Source organism: Conger conger, chromosome 14 (genome assembly GCF_963514075.1).
Source record: "Conger conger chromosome 14, fConCon1.1, whole genome shotgun sequence".
Taxonomy (NCBI): Eukaryota; Metazoa; Chordata; class Actinopteri; order Anguilliformes; family Congridae; genus Conger; species Conger conger.
This window is the reverse complement of record NC_083773.1, coordinates 1,983,242-2,003,241: the sequence shown is the minus strand read 5'-3', so window position 1 is coordinate 2,003,241 and position 20,000 is coordinate 1,983,242. Positions and strand designations below refer to the sequence as shown.

General features: G+C 51.0%; 1 protein-coding gene across 8 annotated transcripts in view; it reads right to left on the bottom strand.

Moving 5' to 3' along the window:
- slmapa (sarcolemma associated protein a) overlaps positions 1-20,000 on the bottom strand; it is an 80,171-nt gene that overhangs the window by 20,612 nt on the left and 39,559 nt on the right. For 3 of the 8 annotated variants that reach the window (XM_061221033.1, XM_061221034.1, XM_061221038.1), the window contains 11 exons: positions 15,224-15,260; positions 11,965-12,027; positions 11,401-11,496; positions 10,137-10,208; positions 9,845-9,985; positions 9,465-9,602; positions 8,234-8,402; positions 7,529-7,579; positions 3,090-3,149; positions 1,228-1,293; positions 660-719 (listed from right to left, as the gene is read on the bottom strand). In XM_061221033.1, the coding sequence (XP_061077017.1) occupies positions 660-719; positions 1,228-1,293; positions 3,090-3,149; positions 7,529-7,579; positions 8,234-8,402; positions 9,465-9,602; positions 9,845-9,985; positions 10,137-10,208; positions 11,401-11,496; positions 11,965-12,027; positions 15,224-15,260 (953 nt within the window). Of the gene's footprint in view, positions 1-659; positions 720-1,227; positions 1,294-3,089; positions 3,150-7,528; positions 7,580-8,233; positions 8,403-9,464; positions 9,603-9,844; positions 9,986-10,136; positions 10,209-11,400; positions 11,497-11,964; positions 12,028-15,223; positions 15,261-18,624; positions 18,673-20,000 lie in introns of those variants that run through there. The other 5 variants (XM_061221036.1, XM_061221040.1, XM_061221039.1 and 2 more) reach the window with 4 other exon arrangements.

The window sequence follows — 20,000 nt, the reverse complement described above, 5'->3', positions numbered from 1 at the left end:
GTCCTCTCTCTCCGCAGGGTGACGGGGACACTACAGACCGTCAGGGCAACAGGGACACTACAGACCGTCAGGGCAACAGGGACACTACAGACCGTCAGGGCTCCAGGGACACTACAGACCGTCAGGGCTACAGGGACACAGCTGAGCCTTGTGGCTCACAACAAAGGCTGCATGAAAAGCTGCAGCCAATCAGAAGCTGCGCACTAAACGTCCTGTGTTGGGAACGGGGCAGAGTCTGGGCGGGTGCTCCTGGAACCAGGGCCAAACACTGAGGCAGACACTAAAAGAGCAGGGTAAAGCAACCTCAACCACCCATCTCATAACAAACATGTGCACAGACAGACACAGACAGACACAGACACACACAGACACACACAGACACACACAGACACACACAGACACACACAGACACACACAGACACACACAGACACACACAGACACACACAGACACACACAGACACGGTTCTTGTTCCTGTACCCCTCTGGTTTGCACTCCTGAATCCTGTGAGCGCGTGCCACAGATTGGCATGCAATGGCAAAAATATAATGTGTCAGTCGTGTGGTTCAAATGTCCAACAAAACAACAAACCATATTCATCAACAGTAGCAGTCATCATACCAGATGCATGCGCAGTAAGACAAACGTGCAAAAGCAAACCTTTTACAAGCTTATTCTCATCCATGGCATTCTGGTGATGCACATCATCAATAAGTTTAGCTGTTGAGAGAAACTACAGTTACAAAGGATTGAAACACGCCAATCGGACTACAGCATGCAGAGGTGAAGAGCGGTGGGATCCACCGATGTGTTAAATCTCCACTGGGCCCACCGAAGTGGTGTGTACGTTCACGAACATGCAGATTCAAAACCGGCTGAGTGAAACGTATAAGCCAACGGCTTGTGGTTTGAAACATTACCCAGACCTCAGAACCAAAGAGGTGTGTGTGTGTGTGTGTGTGTGTGGGGGGATTAGGCAGGAAATGGATTTATAAATATATAGCGCCCGCGTGCCCTGAACAAGTCCAGTGCACTGAACCAATTTCCCGTCAATCCAACGGGGAGATTTAATGAGTTCCTGTAGGTTTATAAAAAGACGTGATCTGAACCAAACGACCGAAGCATTCTGCTAAAAATAGCTTCGGCTGGCAAAACAGGCCTTTTGTGCGGTGTGCAAAACCCGAGGGCTTCCAGTGACACACAGTCTTCACCCCTCCAGGAACCCTACCTTTCAGTCTCTCCGGGCTGTTCTCCTCAGACATCTGGTTGTTTTGGAGGTGAGCGTCGATAACGTCTTCAAGCAGAAAGAGATATAATATATAAATAAAATATCGCATATAAATAATACATCTTCAGACTGAGATTCAGGTGTGCCCCTCTAACCTCCCACCAACATTGAATAAGTTTATAAAATAATAAGCATCGTCACCAACTGAAGCTAGAAGAACAACACGTATACAGTATGTTACAACACTTAAACATTACATTCGGGCAGGAACAGAATAACTGCTCAACGAGGGGCGTCTCAACAAAAGACTTGGGACGATAAGGAGTGAAACAGAACCAAAAAAGGCATCAACTTTGCATTTACACTTAAAATTGTATTTCTGCATTGTAATCTCCAATTCAGAAGACACGCTTCTGCCAAATGAGTAAACAGAAACAGCCTTGTTGCCATGGACGTTTTTGAACTCTCCAACAGTGCCCCACCATGTCAGGAGAGCGATGACATCGCTTATTGCTAAGCAACACACCCAACAGCTGTTTTAGGCATGACTAAGAGGACTAACAGGCCTTGCTGACTAACTGACGTGAGCCACACTCAGACTATTCATTTGAATTAATAGTTCTAAAGATGTAAATTCAACAAGATAAGATTAGATTAGTCAGAGGCTGTTAAAAAAAACACATTTCATACTGAAGCCAGGCAGCAAGCTAACAGACCCTGCTAGTTTCTGCCAAACAGAATCCTGGAGCTCCAGCCTACACACGGAGAGAACGCTCGCATTGATAGACAAATATGCTGCATCATTTGGACACGCTGGCACGCACACAATCTACAAAACCTGCCAAAGGCGTGCCAAGAATGAGAATTAACCTCTACCAAGAAGCAAAAATGAGAAACTCGCTTTGGTAATAGAGTCTACCCCCAAAAGTATTTGAACAGAAAGGTCAATTCCTTTGTATTTGCTATAGACTCTGATACTGAAAGTGCTATGTTCTAAGTAGTTTAAGACAATACCAGGAAACAAAGAATGAAATTATGAACTCTGGTCTCATATTCATCTTTTCATCTCAACCCCAAATGTATTCAGTGTATTGCAAAGCAAAGGAACTGGCCTTGCTGTTCCAATACTTTTGGAGGGGACTGTATAACACCAGTCATGGTTATCTAAACTCCACTGAGTCACCTATACTCCAATAATACCAGTCATGGTTATACGGATTGATGGAATGACAAGAGGTTTCCAGTTTTTGGCTCTGAGAAACACGGGTTGACTCGGTTGTTTTCTTCTAAACGTTCAGCCTTGCTTTCGCTTTTGTCTAAATGGCTTCCTGGACATTCATAGTAGGCACAACTCTGGTCCTCATGTTCTCAAACACCAATAACAGACTCCAAAGGCAATCAAAACTAGACTACACTCTGAAAGCCACCTTATAACTGCACTAAACTATACCGTTTAAAACAATCAGACTTATCATTTACACACGTGAAGCGATTTGTCCCAAACATTATGGTGCCCAGAAATGGGGGGGGGCGGGGTCTACGTTTAGAAAGTGTACTTCTCAACATGGTGAAACCAAAATGAAAATTAATAAATAAATAACCTCTAATAAAAGCTGAGAGCTTGCACTGTAACTACATGTGAACTGTTTGAGTACAGACGTATATGTGCGAGTGTGTGCATCGTGGAGCTGAACTCAGTCATGGATCGAGAGACAACCGCAGGGACACCCAGGCTTGGGTGAGCAGGAACAGCTGGAGACCACAGGGCCAATTTTAGAAAGTTTCCCCCCCGCCCCCCCCGCAGACTGCACTCTGCTCTGAAGTGTCTTGGCAGACACCCCAGGAACAGAGGTTCGACTCACCGTCGAAGTTCGGGATCTTGGTCAGCGAGGAATCCACAGCCTCTTTCAACTGCTTCACAGCTGTTTGGGACAAGAAAGTGTTCCTCTTAAATATGAAAGCACACAAGGACCCAAATATATCTCCCAAATATCCCAGACCATTTTTTCTGGAGCTGGTGTTGACATTATAACGTGATCTACCATTATAACCATTGTAACCTAATCTAAATTGGGTGAAAATGTATGTAATCCATTTTCAAATACAGGTTTTTTTTTTGTGCCAATCAAACTGAAAGATCATAATCACTGATAATGCCGTTAGCTTTTATTTTGGGGCATAAACAATATACACTTATAAGTGAAGGCCGATACAGTGACAAAGGAACAATTTCTCTATGACCCACAGCAAGAGATAGGGCCAGTCAAAATGATGTCAGCCAAATTTGAACGAACTTTGTTAGCCCATATCTCTTTGTTAGCCTTTATAACGGATTCTTATCAGGCCATATCAGCTGAATCTGTGGCTATGTGGTCCAAAGTGGAGCAGAGAGGACATGGATTTAGCGACAGAGAGCTACACAGCGCATACAAAACATGGTAGACACATCATAACCACTCCCCGTTATCACTGTACATGAGCTCATTTCTGTGAGACACTGCATATACGACACATTTTAATAGATTAATATACGGGCCTATTATCACAGAGCAATAAATTCACATACAGAAGGAAACACAGACGCCATTACCATTCAAACCTTACCATAAGAAACCTCAAATACTTAAAACATTTCATTAAAATGAGACCACAAGAAGCCCCCAAAGGGTGAAAGAGATAAAAACAGAAAAAAAGACAAGAGGTGCGTCATGCAGAACCCAGACACCTCCTATATTTAGACCTTGAATTCGGGAGACACGCATTTAGAAAGCAGATTCACAGTGGAGCCGTCAAACAAGGCAGAGTCGAGATGACCGTGTCGAGAGGGAACCTCGGCAACCGTTTAAAAATACATGAATGAATAAATGCGTAAAATACCCGACACATGGGAGGTGCAGGAGAAGCAGCCGGTGTCCCTACGCGTGAGCCAAGTCATGAGACTGACCACACACTACCTCACTGTGGAGAACATTCCCCTCTCCTCCCACCGCCAGAGAGACCAAGCCAGGCAGGCGCAGGAGGACAACCACAAAGAACTAAACGGAAGCTAGCCACAGGAAATTAGACAAAGACAAATGTGGCCGTGAATGATAAACCCTAATAAGTCAAAAATAAGCGGGAATATGAATGTTGAAACAGATAAAACGCCAAAAAGAACGATAAAAGCAGTGTGCGAGTCAGAACACATCTCATCTCCCTGTGCTGAACACAGAACAGCATTCCCCCCTCTTTATCTTATAAATACCTTTGTTCTGTTTGGTTTCCATAGTCAGTTTACGCACGATGAGCAGAACTGTGAAGAGGGTCCTTCCTTCAGGGGCGTTCAGGAGCGGTCTGAAGCACTTTGCCGTCACACACTAATGAGGAGCTGTACGAGGCAGTCTGATGTGGAACAGAGTCGCACATTTCCCTGCAGGGCCCAGTGAACAGAACCTGGGTCTGGACCCATGCCCATGCTAAAAATTGTACAGTGGATCTAATCTAGGGCAAACTATTTGAATTAGTTTTGGACTGTATGAGCGCTCTCCAAGAACCAAAGCACACAGATGAATTCAGGAAGAACCATCCTGCAGCTACACTGGACCCTTTAGAGACAGATCCACTTCTCCAGAAACTAACGTCTTTGTCCCGTTTTCACTTGACAATTCTTTGTTTACAGTAGCCTTTATGAGTGTTGGAAATCAAGCCCATTGGGCATTTACCCTTGTTTTGCACAGATCTCCAGACAAACCAATTTCACAGAACATAAAACCAAGCGTGGTGCTCTTTTCTGGAAGATTCCTGAAGCGGCCCCAACGCAGCCTGAACCATGAGAGGCCTGGTATTGGCCAGACAGGAGAGCCACAGGGCCAGAGCATGGTGACCAGACTCAGCTCAGTGGGTGAAACAGGACTTGGAGCAGAGGAACAAAGATTCAAAACCAAAACGCTGCTTTTCGCATGCAGTGGAATGGTGTGGCGCACTAAATTATGCAGTTATATAGTTGTCGCAATTCACCATTTTCAAAAAAAAGTTTTGACAACTACATGGGGCATGAAACCATTAAGTTGCAAAACGTTTCACAAAACATTATACTATTGGACACATCATAGTCCCATGGCACGATATTCATGATATTTGCTTCCCCCAAAATGTCTGCTAAACATTTGCGACATTGGCTCAGGAGGTAAGAGTGGTCATCTGGCAGGTGGAGGGTTGCCGGTTCGATCCTGCCCGGGTGTGTCGAAGTGTCCCTGAGCAAGACACCTAACCCCCAAATGCTCCTGATGAGCCGATTGGTGCCTTGCATGGCAGCCAATCGCCGTCGGTGTGTGAGTGTGTCTATGAATGGGTGAATGGAGAAGCATCAATTGTATAGAGCTGAATAAATGCCAACCATTTATCATTTAAAGAGAGAAGTGCTACAGCCACCACACATTAGTGCTCTGGCCAAGAAACCCGTGTGCATCCCCACCATCAGACAGGGCTTTCAGGGCCGGCGGGACTGTGGGGTGATGTCATCGGTCAGCACTCAGACCTGAAGCTGTGCCACATCCTTATTTGATTATGTGAACAATATTGTGATATGAATTTCAGGCCCATCCCTTCGCAAGAGCGCAATTCACCGTCCCGTTACACAACACCATTACATTACATACACGAGCGCTACCGACGGTAACCCAACCCAGACCAAGGGGCCCGGACGCCTGCCGGCTCGTCCCTCAACCTCGCCAGAGAGTCTGCTGGAGGAATGCAGTCGGGCACCAACACCAGCCCTTTAACCTCTGACCTCTGACCTCTGACCCACACATTCGCCTTCGCAGTGCACAGCAGCACTCCGTGTCGACCCCACGGCGGGGAGACTGAACGCTCAGCTCCACAGCGTGTTCTGCGCACGCACAACCGCTCCTGAACCCACTCCGGATCACCCCCCATTTTAGCTCCGAGCAGCTCCCCGCTCCGCCCGTTATGGACTAGGGAGCAGAATTTCACTCGAGGCCTCGAGAATTGAAACGTCCTCGCGACAGGAGCTAAACATAGGCCCGCACGATCGCGCATAGCGGCCTGCCTGCTGCATCGGACCCATAAGAGTCGGAGAGCCAGGGGAGACGGGGCCCCCTGGTGGTCACCGCTGCTGCCTGCAAGGGCAAGCTTTCCCAGGCAGGAGGCCCAGGCTGGACTGCTGCCCCCTGGAGGCTGTGCGCTTCACAACACACACGCCAACGCACACGGAGTACTGCCGCACACTGAGTACTGCCGCACACTGAGTACTGCCGCACACTGAGTACTGCCGCACACTGAGTACTGCCGCACACTGAGTACTGCCGCACACTGAGTACTGCCGCACACTGAGTACTGCCGCACACTGAGTACTGCCGCACACTGAGTACTGCCACACACTGAGTACTGCCACAGACTGAGTACTGCCACACACCGAGTACTGCCACACACCGAGTACTGCCACACACTGCTCTGCCACCACAACAACGTACTCTACTGAATATGCATTGCACAAGCTCCTGCAGTCTGCCTTTACGTAACGCGAGGGGAGATATAGAAACGGGTCCTTCCTGTTAATATAAGAGGAAGCCGTTGGTCCAGAGGAAATAAACGACCGCAAACTGTGCCAGACAGGTCGCCCGGACACCCTCCCACTGACTGGAACGACCCGGCCCACACCAGAGAGAAGCCGAACAGCACCGTGAGTTCTGAACGGACAGGTCCGTGAGGAAGCAGAGGGTCGAGCCAGACACAGAGCTGGAGACAACACAGGGAGAGGGGAGAGAGAAGGAGGGAGAGAGAGAGAGAGGGAGAGACAGAGAGAGAAGGAGGGAGAGAGGGAGAGGGAGAGAGAGAGAGAGAGAGAGAGAGAGAGAGGGGGAGAGAGCGGGAGAGGGAGACAGAGAGAGAGAGAGGGAGAGAGGGAGAGGGAGAGAGAGAGAGAGAGAGAGAGCGGGAGAGGGAGACAGAGAGAGAGAGAGAGAGAGAGAGAGAGAGAGAGGGAGAGGGGGAGAGAGAGAGAGGGAGAGGGGGAGAGAGAGAGAGAGAGAGCGAGAGCGACAGAGAGAGCGAGAGAGAGAGAGGGAGAGAGAGGGAGAGAGAGGGAGAGAGAGAGAGAGAGAGGGAGAGAGAGGGAGAGAGGGAGAGAGAGAGAGAGGGAGAGAGAGGGAGAGAGAGAGAGAGGGAGAGAGAGGGAGAGAGAGGGAGAGAGAGGGAGAGAGAGGGAGAGAGAGAGGAAGAGAGGAAGAGAGAGAGAGGCGCTCATGCCAGGGTTAGTGCAGGGGGAGCAGAGCCACATTAGCAGGGGCGCTAACACACTCACCCAAGCTGTTGTTCTCCTTTACGTTTTTCTCCTGCAGTTGCTCTAAACGGACTGTAAACGACAACCAGAACATTGGGTGGGGGTGACTACAGAGCAGGGGCAATCAGACACAGGCTCCAGCGCCGTTCATGCATCCCAGGCCACCCCACCAGCAGGAGAGCAGTCAGCCTGGCTCTCCTCACACTGCTGAAGCAGCCTGGCTCTCCTCACACTGCTGAAGCAGCCTGGCTCTCCTCACACTGCTGAAGCAGCCTGGCTCTCCTCACACTGCTGAAGCAGCCTGGCTCTCCTCACACTGCTGAAGCAGCCTGGCTCTCCTCACACTGCTGAAGCAGCCTGGCTCTCCTCACACTGCTGAAGCAGCCTGGCTCTCCTCACACTGCTGAAGCAGCCTGGCTCTCCTCACACTGCTGAAGCAGCCTGGGACCTGGACCTCCTCTAAACTCAAGTGTCGCACCAGCATGCACAGCTCTGACTGCTCTCTGGGACCATAACCCCGTGTAGGACAGTGGTATTGAAACCCCATGCACTGTAGCAGGCCCTGTCACTGGGGGGTGAGGTGTGAGGGGTGAGGGGTGAGGGGTGAGGGGTGAGGTGTGAGGTGTGAGGGGTGAGGTGTGAGGTGTGAGGTGTGAGGTGTGAGGTGCGGGGAGCAGTGAGGTGCGGGCGGAGTGCAGTGCCGTGCCCGGCCTGCGGGGGGCGCACCTTGCAGGGCGGTGAGGCGCTCGTTGGTGAAGTCGTTGTCGGCCTGCAGGGCCTCGATGCGGGCCTGGAGCGCCTGCTCCTTCTCCTCCATCTCCTCTATCCGCAGCTGCAGCTCCTTCTTCTCACTCTGCCCCTTCTGAGACAGCTCCTCCTGCCGGCCCTCCGCCAGCTACACACACACGGCACCGTTATATATACATATACACACACACATACACATACACACATACACACGGCACCGTTATATATATATATATATATACACACACATACAGCAGTTACACACACACACGCACGCACGCACACAGCACAGTTACACACACACACACATTTACACACACACATACGGTACAGTTACACACATTTACACACACACACACACACACACACACACACAGTTACACACATACAAACACACACACACAGTTACACACACACACACAGCACCGTTATATACACACACACACATACACACGGCACCGTTATATATACACACACACATACACATACACACATACACACGGCACCGTTATATATACACACACAAACACACATACACATACACATACACACATACACACGGCACCGTTATATATATATATACACACACATATATATATATATATACACACACACACACACACACACACACACACATATATATATATATATACACACACACACACACACACACACGGCACCGTTATACACACACACACACACACACACACACACAGCACCGTTGTATACACACACACACATACACACGGCACCGTTATATATATACACACACACACACACACACACACACACATATATATATATATATACACACACACGGCACAGCAGTTACACACACACAGCACCGTTATATATATATACACATACACACACATACAGCAGTTACACACACGCACGCACACAGCACAGTTACACACACACACACACATTTACACACACACATACGGTACAGTTACACACACATATTTACACACACACACACACACACACACAGTTACACACATACAAACACACACACACAGTTACACACACACACACAGTTACGTATGTACACACAGTTACGCGCATACACACACACACACCTCAACACAACTTAGACGCATACAAACATGGTACGACACACATTGAGCATACACACACAACACCTCGGTAAACACACATGCACAGAACACTGAGTACACACACAAACACACGCGGAAATCACACGTGCCTTTATCTTGTCTGTCAGGTCCTTGATCTCGTTGACCGCTCCATTGTACTTGTTAGCCAGCTCTCTGAGCTCCTCCCGTGTGCGTTCGTTCATCTCTTTCAGATGAGTACATTCATCCTCTGTGTTACTGAGACTCCTCTGCAACACACACACACACACACACACACACACATATTCAGTGTCTATACGCCAGGCTGGAGACAAAGATATACACCATGAAATGACACCTTTGATGCCGGTGTATATAAAACCATAACATACATTTTATCAAAATATACAATCAAATTAGTTGTAATTTACAGGAACTTCAAGTATTTGAAACATGGCTGGCCCAGGCGTGCCGACCACCTCCGGCCTGTAGGGGGAGCTGGCGAGCTCACCTCCACCTCGGACAGTTTCCGGACCACCTCGATCTTCTCCTGAAGTACCCGCCTCAGGGACTCTTTGGCTGTCGTCTCGTAGTTGTGTTTGTCCTCCTGTAAGGCGACCAGCTCCTTGCGGATGCCGTCTTCCGTTTGGTTCTGGAAAAAGTCAGCAGCTCAAATATGAGACGCGCACACTCCCCTACAGGCAGTTCAGCAAGCACAATGTGAACCGTTTCATAAGAACGTACACCGGCATGTTTGTCCATACGGGCGTCTGTACTGTAACTCCACACTCAATGAGACTTACTTTTGAGTAAGCTTGCAGCTGGTTCCCCATGACTTCCAGCCTGGATAGGAGCCGGTCTTCATCTATCAAAGCCTAAAGGACACAGAGCAGGGCGCTAACACACTGAACGCTAACACCACTCAATGGGACAAGGATCACCATCCAGAAGGGGGAGGGCATAAATGAGGGTTTGGTGGTAAGATGGGGGTATTAGTGGGTAAGAGGGGGTAAGAGGGGGGCAGTAATGGGTAGGAGGGGGGTATTAGTGGATAGTAGGGGGGTATTAGTGGGCAGTAGGGGGTAAGAGGGGGGCAGTAGGGGGTAAGACGGGGGCAGTAATGGATAGTAGGGGGGCAGTAATGGATAGTTATGGGTAGTAGGGGGGCAGTAGGGGGGTATTAGTGGGTAGTAGGGGGGCATTAGAGGGTAGTAGGGGGGCAGTAGGGGGGTATTAGTGGGTAATAGGGGGCATTAGTGGGTAGTAGGGGGCATTAGTGGGTAGTAGGGGGCAGTAGGGTGGTATTAGAGGGCAGTAGGGGGGCATTAGTGGGTCGTAGGGGAGCAGTAGGATGGTATTAGTGGGCAGTAGGGGGGCATTAGTGGGTAGTAGGGGGCAGTAGGGGGGCATTAGTGGGTAGTCGGGGGCAGTAGAGGGTAGTAGGGGGCAGTAGGGGGGCATTAGTGGGTAGTCGGGGGCAGTAGAGGGTAGTAGGGGGCAGTAGGGGGGCATTAGTGGGTAGTCGGGGGCAGTAGAGGGTAGTAGGGGGTAGTCAGGGGCAGTAGAGGGTAGTAGGGGGCAGTAGGGGGGCATTAGTGGGTAGTCGGGGGCAGTAGAGGGTTGTAGGGGGCAGTAGGGGGGCATTAGTGGGTAGTCGGGGGCAGTAGAGGGTTGTAGGGGGCAGTAGGGGGGCATTAGTGGGTAGTCGGGGGCAGTAGAGGGTTGTAGGGGGCAGTAGGGGGGCATTAGTGGGTAGTCGGGGGCAGTAGAGGGTAGTAGGGGGTAGTCAGGGGCAGTAGAGGGTAGTAGGGGGCAGTAGGGGGGCATTAGTGGGTAGTCGGGGGCAGTAGAGGGTTGTAGGGGGCAGTAGGGGGGCATTAGTGGGTAGTCGGGGGCAGTAGAGGGTTGTAGGGGGCAGTAGGGGGGCATTAGTGGGTTGTAGGGGGCAGTAGAGGGTTGTAGGGGGCAGTAGGGGGGCATTAGTGGGTAGTCGGGGGCAGTAGAGGGTAGTAGGGGGCAGTAGAGGGTAGTAGGGGGCAGTAGGGGGCAGTAGGGGGTATGTGGTACCTGCCAGCTGCTCTCGGAGGCCTCCTGTGTGCTGGCCAGCAGCCGCTGCAGTGTGGCCAGCTTCTGCTCCAGCATCTGCTCCCGGTGCAGAGCCTCCTGAGGGACAGGGGCACACACACTGCGTCAACACACACTGCGTCAACACACATGCACGCACGCGCACGCACACGCACGCACACGCACGCACACGCACGCACACGCACGCACACGCACGCACTGCGTAAACGCGCTGGTGTACGCACGCACGCACGCACGCACATGTACTAGCTCGTAAGCATGTGCCCAAAGTTAATTGCAAGGGAAGGTAGTCGTACATGACATTGAGGAGTTGTGGGTAGTTTTGCTGAGCATGACAAAAAAAAAAAAAATTATGAAAAAAACTTCAAACTATAATTGGAATAAAACATGTCTAAACACTAAAGGCAGGCAACATACGCATTTTGGAAGGAATGTTTCCTTCGGGAAAAACAGAACAACAAAGTGAGATGATGTCAGGGGAGCACGTGACCAGCAGGAGGGCGCAGAGACGCAGGGCGGCCTGCAGAGGGCAGTGTGGAGCCATACCTGCAGGTACTGAGACAGCTGAAACAGCTCCTGAGAATACATGCTGGGCGTGTTAGCGGCAACCTGCAGGGAGAGAGGAAACTGACGTCAAACAGGGTTACTGAAAACATTCCTACCGCAACAAACCCAGGCCACACGCCAACCAGGAATGTGTCGGGATTTACTGATCGTTTAACCCAGCACAACAACCCAGCCCCGTTCATCGACCGGAGATACACAGCCCAACAACCCAGCCCCATTCATCGACCGGAGATACACAGCCCATACCCACTCGAACAACAATCTCTCAGAGGTAAGGATCCACACAAATAGGCAATGTGTGCATGCAAACTCTATATACAGTGGGGTGCAAAAATTTGGGCAGGCCAGGCTGTTACAATGAATGTGTATGTGATCGAAAGCAAACCTGAACTCTTAAATGGTACAGAGTTAAACATGATACCCTTCTGCACAATTTAAAGCAAGATCGCCTTTTCTTTACATTTTTTTTTACAAGAAGAATATTTCTGAGCTAGAGGTGTTCTGCTAGGTGGAAAGGGGAAAATTCCAAAAGCGAGAATTGAAAGTGTCTTAGCTGACTACAGGAAGTGATTACAAGCGGTTATAGTTGCCCGAGGAGGAGTTACAAAGTACTAACAGACAGGGTTCACACACACACACACACACACACACACACACATATATATTAATTTATGTGACAGATATAGTGCAGGAGATTGTCTGCAGCTGCTGACGGCACAGCTCCAGAGCGTGGAGCAGATGTGAAAGCTGTCCTTTCAGTGTAATTTCTTAATGAAGTCTGCCTCAGGGCCGCTGTGGTTAGTGTTGTGTAAGCGGCAAGAGGCTGTAAACTGTGTGTGCAGCAGAGAGAGCTCCACAGACAGAGAGCTCCACAGACAGAGCTCCACAGAGAGAGAGCTCCACAGACAGAGGGCCCCACAGACAGAGGGCCCCACAGACAGAGGGCCCCACAGACAGAGAGCCCCACAGACAGAGCCCTACAGACAGGAGCTCCACAGACAGAGGGCTCCACAGACAGAGGGCCCCACAGACAGAGGGCCCCACAGACAGAGGGCCCCACAGACAGAGGGCCCCACAGACAGAGCTCCACAGACAGAGAGCCCCACAGACAGAGCCCTACAGACAGGAGCTCCACAGACAGAGGGCCCCACAGACAGAGGGCCCCACAGACAGAGCCCTACAGACAGGAGCTCCACAGACAGAGAGCCCTACAGACAGAGGGCCCCGGCTCCACATTATCACACTGAGGGGACCCCGTCTGAATCAGAGGAAGATCAACACGGTGGGTTCACACGGGCGTGGCCCCCCCAGGAGCACTGCGGGCAGAAAGCGCTCCGGCGTCCCCGCATGCTGCTCACACAGGCCGCCTCCAGCCCAACCCCGCCCGTTCCTCAAAGTGGACTGACAGAGACCGCACACGGGGCCCGGACACGCCCTCCTCTCCACGGCAGATCCATCACGATCCTCCCTCCTGGAGTCTTCAGGAAGCCGCTCCGTCCTGAAGGCCCGAAACCGCAGAAACACTGGCCTCCACGTCCCGAAGGGACTCGGGTTCAGCCGTACCCCCACCTCCCCCTCGATCGCTCAGCTCCGAGGGCCTGGCTGCCCTCCCCATGATGACCAAAACACCTGGAGCTCCCATGATTCCACAGGGTTGAGCAGGGAAACTCCACTACGGTCTGCAGCTGACCAGATCATACATCGAGACGTTGGGCAAATAGCGTACTTTTCTTTATTACTCGACGCACTGCACGTTGTTAAAATTCTCTTAGATATTCTAAATAAAGGTCACTAGCATTCACAACTGAATTATGTAACATGCCAGTACATTTCCGTTCACTCCAACAGTTTTTATAACTGAATTTTACCAGTAATAAAATATTTAAAATACGTCATTGACCCAGGTCTTGGCAACATCTGCCAATAACTGACAAAGGATGGTCTCCTTTCACACAGAGCTGGCTGACGAGCTGCAGGCCAGGTCAGAGGGGTGATGGCCTTCTCTTGGGTCGTTTGGGTTCTACAGAAAACCCAAACAAGCTGGCGAGGGGGGGGGGGGAGTGCGGATCCCAGAGAGGGAGAGGAGCTGAAATGGGGGTTCAGTTTGCTCTCTCTAACGCGTTCAGCCCGTGCAGCGGGCCACTCGGACAGCCACGTCCTCGCCGCCCCCCTTCCCCAAAAAACAAGCGCCATCTGGCAGGGGGAGACACGGCGCTGCGGGGGGCGTCAGGGCGGAGTACAGGACAGAGCGACAGGCTTCGCCGGAGACAGCCGGGGCCGATCCTCAGCGCGCCCCCTCAAACGGGCCACACGGTCGACGCCGGAGCGAGACGCCGGAGCGAGACGCCGGAGCGAGACGCCGGAGCGAGACGCCGGAGCGAGACGCCGGAGCGAGACGCCGGAGCGAGACACTGACGCTGCTCGGAGCTGCGCTGGGATCAGCACTTCAATCAGAGCTGGAGTTAAGCCACCTGCAAAGAGGCGTCAAAAACCTTCCGGAACATTCCTCGTGGTTACGCCATCCACCAAGAGACCACTAACCCTCGGTCCACCCAATAAAAACATACACAATAATAGGATCGGTGCAGTGCTGGAGCCCCTCCAGTGTGTGAGCCTGTATGGACTCCGTAACCACGTATTACGTTCTCAATTTCAATTAAAAAAAAATGACACTGGAGATGCAATGGCAAGCTAAGAATGTGCGAGAGTAAGTGGCAACACACTACACAACATGAACTGACATCATCTGTTATGCCATCTTGTGGCAGCTGCCGTTGTGTGTACGACAGTGTCGTGTCAGCCTTATGTCGCAGGGTTGAGGGAAAAGTGTTACTGAATAAGTTTCCGCCCTTCAGCTGGGCTGAAGAGAACCGCGTCGCTGTGGTGGGACTGGGGGAACGGCGGTCAGAGGGAAACCGGAGGAGGGAGCTCACGTTTGTGGAGAAAACTCCGGGACACATTTGATGAGGGAAGCGTTCCTTAATGAGGAAACGCAGATGTTTAGAGTATCACACTGAAAAAGACATCACTTTCACCCCGGCCATCAGCCAAAGCATTCAGATGTGAGCTCACTTTAGCCTACCCCGTGAGCCTGCCTGCCTACACACACACACACACACACACACACACACACACACACACACACACACACACACACACACACACACACACACACACACACACACACACACACACACACACACACACACACTCGTGGAAAGTCAAACAAAACTCTTACCTTATCTACAGGAAGTGGTAACGGCGCTTGAATGACACTGTAGGGATAAAAAACAAAAAAGACAATAAACACACTCAATAATCAACCAACCAAAACAAAGACCACAGACAGTTCAATTGTCCAGAAGAAGTTGATTGTCTGAAAGCAGAACCATGACTCTAAGAAGTTCCTCTGACTGCAGCGTGTAACTTTGACCTGCGGAGGGCCGGGAGTTAAACATTGACAGGGTTGGACTCGAGGCCGTTGTGTTTGGAGTAGGAGCGGCGACTGAAAGCTGAGAGACCCGGGTGGGGGAGGAGTCCACCTCTGAAAACTCAACTCTTTAATTTACGGAGCTGTTCAGAGCCTCCACAGTTTCCCCCGTTTCCCATGTGTTTCGCGGAAACTGTGGCCACCAGCTGCACCCGGAAACAAACGGGTCGCCTGTGTGCCAGGCCTTGTCCGAGTGATCACAACGCAGCGGCCTCCCGTCATGGAGACGGGTCAGCTGACACAAACACTGACATCCCCACGCAGGCAGATCTGGCCTGGGGACAGAGACCGGATCAGCGACGGCCCGTGAGATCTGACCGATACAGGAAGGCTCTGCGTAACGCAGAAGCCCGGACAATGCTAAACCAGTTCTCCCCGGTACGATCAACATTACGGGTCACGCCGCGAGGAACGCGAGACCCCGAGTCTCCCAAACACAGCGACAGGCGGCCCGCACTATGCCGGCGGTCAGGAGCCGGTCGGAGAGACGGGAGACGTGCGAGGACGCAGAGCCGCCAGCGCTGATGAGGCTCCAGAGCTGCAAATAGTCACGCGCCAACATACCTGCCCTGCCCAAACGTGCCCACACACACACACACACACTCACACTCACACTCACACTCACACTCACACTCACACTCACACTCTCACACTCTCACACTCTCACACTCTCACACTCTCACACACACACACACACACACACACACACACACACACACACTCTTATCAGCCTTCCAGGAACACACGCCGAATTAACTGCGGCCAGTGCAATAAAATTAGCCCGCATACCTCTGGCAGACATGAAAATCACCACCCTTGTCAAACAACTTAAAATACGTCAGCCAAAAAAAAGTCAGCGCAAAGGCCGATATGAAGAGAGATGATGGTGCTCTTTTAATGTTGGATCCTCACTGAGGACGGTAAAGGCCTAACGTTCCAAATGAATGGAGTTAATGTCCTTTCAGCATGCCGGTCTTAAGCTTCCACCGACAGCCGCCAGTCAGACTGGGACTCGAGCACCTGGCTCATTCATCTTCACGGGCGGGAGTCTGGCCCACTCCCATTGAGGGGCTGTTAATTGAGCCTTTCTGTGGCGCGTAGCAGTGAATGGATGGACGGACGGATGGACGGATGCTCCAGTCTGCAGAAAGCCCACGACTAATGCACCGCCATCTGAATCTGCTGGAGATTCAGCCCTGCGTGGGGGGAGGGGCGGCAAGCGCTTCCACCTGACCAATCACATTTGGCTCCTGACCGTGATCAGACCAATCAGGTAACCGGGGGGGGGGACACGGTGAGCCGGTCAGTGGTTGGAGCAGGTCACATGAAGCTGTGCATCGTTGAAGCTTTTTCTACACGGCCAATCCACCAGACACTGCAGCCCGCCAGGGGGGGGGGGGGACTCAGACGAACGCCAGCTTGTGGCACAGGTGACATCTGATGGCAAGCCACACTCACACTAATCTCACCCAGGTGGCAGAGCTGGCCCAGCCGCAGGTGGTCTGGAGCTGATCGCCACCAGTGATCAGTCATTCAGTGTAACTACTGCTCATAGAGCAACAGTAAACTAGCTCTTCAGTGAAGTCATTCAGTACAACTACTGCTCATAGCAGTGAAGTCATTCAGTATAACTACTGCTCATAGAGCAACAGTAAACTAGCTCTTCAGTGAAGTCATTCAGTGTAACTACTGCTCATAGAGCAACAGTAAACTAGCTCTTCAGTGAAGTCATTCAGTGTAACTACTGCTCATAGAGCAACAGTAAACTAGCTCTTCGGTGAAGTCATTCAGTACAACTACTGCTCATAGCAGTGAAGTCATTCAGTATAACTACTGCTCATAGAGCAACAGTAAACTAGCTCTTCGGTGAAGTCATTCAGTATAACTACTGCTCATAGAGCAACAGTAAACTAGCTCTTCAGTGAAGTCATTCAGTATAACTACTGCTCATAGAGCAACAGTAAACTAGCTCTTCGGTGAAGTCATTCAGTATAACTACTGCTCATAGAGCAACAGTAAACTAGCTCTTCAGTGAAGTCATTCAGTATAACTACTGCTCATAGAGCAACAGTAAACTAGCTCTTCAGTGAAGTCATTCAGTGTAACTACTGCTCATAGAAAAACAGTAAACTAGCTCTTCAGTGAAGTCATTCAGTACAACTACTGCTCATAGAGGAACAGTAAACTAGCTCTTCAGTGAAGTCATGTGGTACAGCTGCTCCTCATAACTCTCCGCTAATTTAGCTCTGTAAGGAAGTCATTCGGTGCAACTCTGAAGCAGCTCTGCAGTCAAGAGGTCATTCGGTATCACCTGCTCCTCATAGGGCAACACAAAAGTAACGATGCAGTCAAGTCATTCAGAACACCTGCTGCTCCTATAGCAATGCTAATGTACGTCTGCAGTCAAGTCATTCAGTAAAACACAGCTGAACAGCACAGCAGCTTTCTCCTACAGTAATGAGGAGCAGCCTGTAGCATAGTGGTTAAGGTTAATGACGAGGACACGCAAAGTCGGTGGTTCGAATCCCGGGGGTAGCCACAATAACATCCGCACAGCCGTTGGGCCCTTGAGCGTTGGCCCTTAACCCTGCATTGCTCCAGGGGAGGATTGTCTCCTGCTTAGTCTAATGAACTGTACGTCGCTCTGGATAAGAGTGTCTGCCAAATGCCAATAATGCAATGTAATGAGACTGCAACCAAAGACTTCCATTTCTAGATGTGCAGCGGCAAACATCTCCCATTGCGTTGATGAGAAATCCTTAAAAACATCTTCCATTGAAAAAAACAACCAGGTGAATTTTAATGCATTTCATTTGCTATTTATATTTTAACACATTTAATAGAAGCATTTTAAACTCCCGTTTGGTACATTGTTTGAAGCCACGGTGAGCTTCTGAAATCTGCGACCACGGGGGAATTTAGAGAACAGGTTAATTTAGAGAACACGGACAACATTTCCCAGCAACAGCGCGACAGAAACAGAAACTCGCCGGTCGTTAAAGCCAGCCGCAGACTTTCCCAATCCCCCGAACCTTAAAGCAGTGCGCAGAGCAGGAGCGCGGAGCCGCGGAGGCCTGCCTGCAGGTCTGGGCGCTCCAGCGGAGCAGCGCCCTGCCTGACGTGTCCTCAGCAGGTCACACCAGTCTTACCTGCGCACGTCTGAGGCCCGGCCGGCGCCCGGGAGCTTCCTGATTCGTGTGAGCACGCCGCGCCCGTAACCACGCTCTGCGCACCTCTGCCCCCGCCACTCACACTTCCCCCCTCTCCCTGCGCAGGGAGGGCGACCCCGCCCCCTCGTCCCCATTGGTTAGAGCCGCTGTCAATCAGAGCGGGAAATGCCGGCGCTCGGGCGCGGATCCCGGCCCAGGTGGCAGGGAGGGCGGGGACGGGTTTCCACACCCTCTCTCTCCAGAGGCGCCGGAGCGCCGCCCGCGCCCGGGTTCAGTGCTCAGGGCAGCGGGGCCGCGAGACTCTCTCTGGGCCGTTTGAGGAAGTGCCGTGTGAGCGCAGGGGAGAAAGCTCTGTGTGGTTTCCCCGCCGTCACGGCCACAGACGCGAAACTTACTACAGCACGGGCCGAGCAGGACACGCCAGTGCTGAGATCACAATGACTGCTGGAAAAATACACACACACACACACACACACACACACAGACAGACACACACAGACACACACACAGACACAGACACAGACACACAGACACACAGACACACACACACACACACACACACACACACACACACACACACACACACACACACACACACACACAGACACAGACACACACAGACACACAAACTAGAGAATACACACACACAGACGCACGCACGCGCGCACACGCGCACACGCGCACACGCGCACAAGCGCGCACACGCGCACACGCGCACACGCGCACACGCGCACACACGCGCACACACGCGCACAGGCACACACAGGCACACACAGGCACACACAGGCACACACAGGCACACACAGGCACACACAGGCACACACAGGCACACACACTATAGAAAAATACATACACACACAAACACACAATATACACTCACTCACACACAATATACACTCACACACACACAATATACACTCACACACACACAATATACACTCACACACACAATATACACTCACACACACAATATACACTCACACACACACAATACACTCACTCACACACAATATAGAAAACACACACACAAGAAAAATACACACACGCACACATATAAACAATATACACAATATACACTCACTCACACAACCAAAACACGCTGACACACAATATACAAAATACACACACAAAATAACAAAATGCACATACAATGTGCACATGCAAACTTAGTTCTATAGAAAGGGCTGGTCTTGTAGATGTTGGATAAGATAAGGATGACATTTTCTTTACAAGGTGAAAGAAGGGGACAAAAAAAAAAGAAAAGGGAGAACATGATACTCTGGATTTCCTCCATCGCTGAGAGACTTCACCGGAATCTGTCTGGAATCAGAACATACCGGTTCCAGGGCATTCCG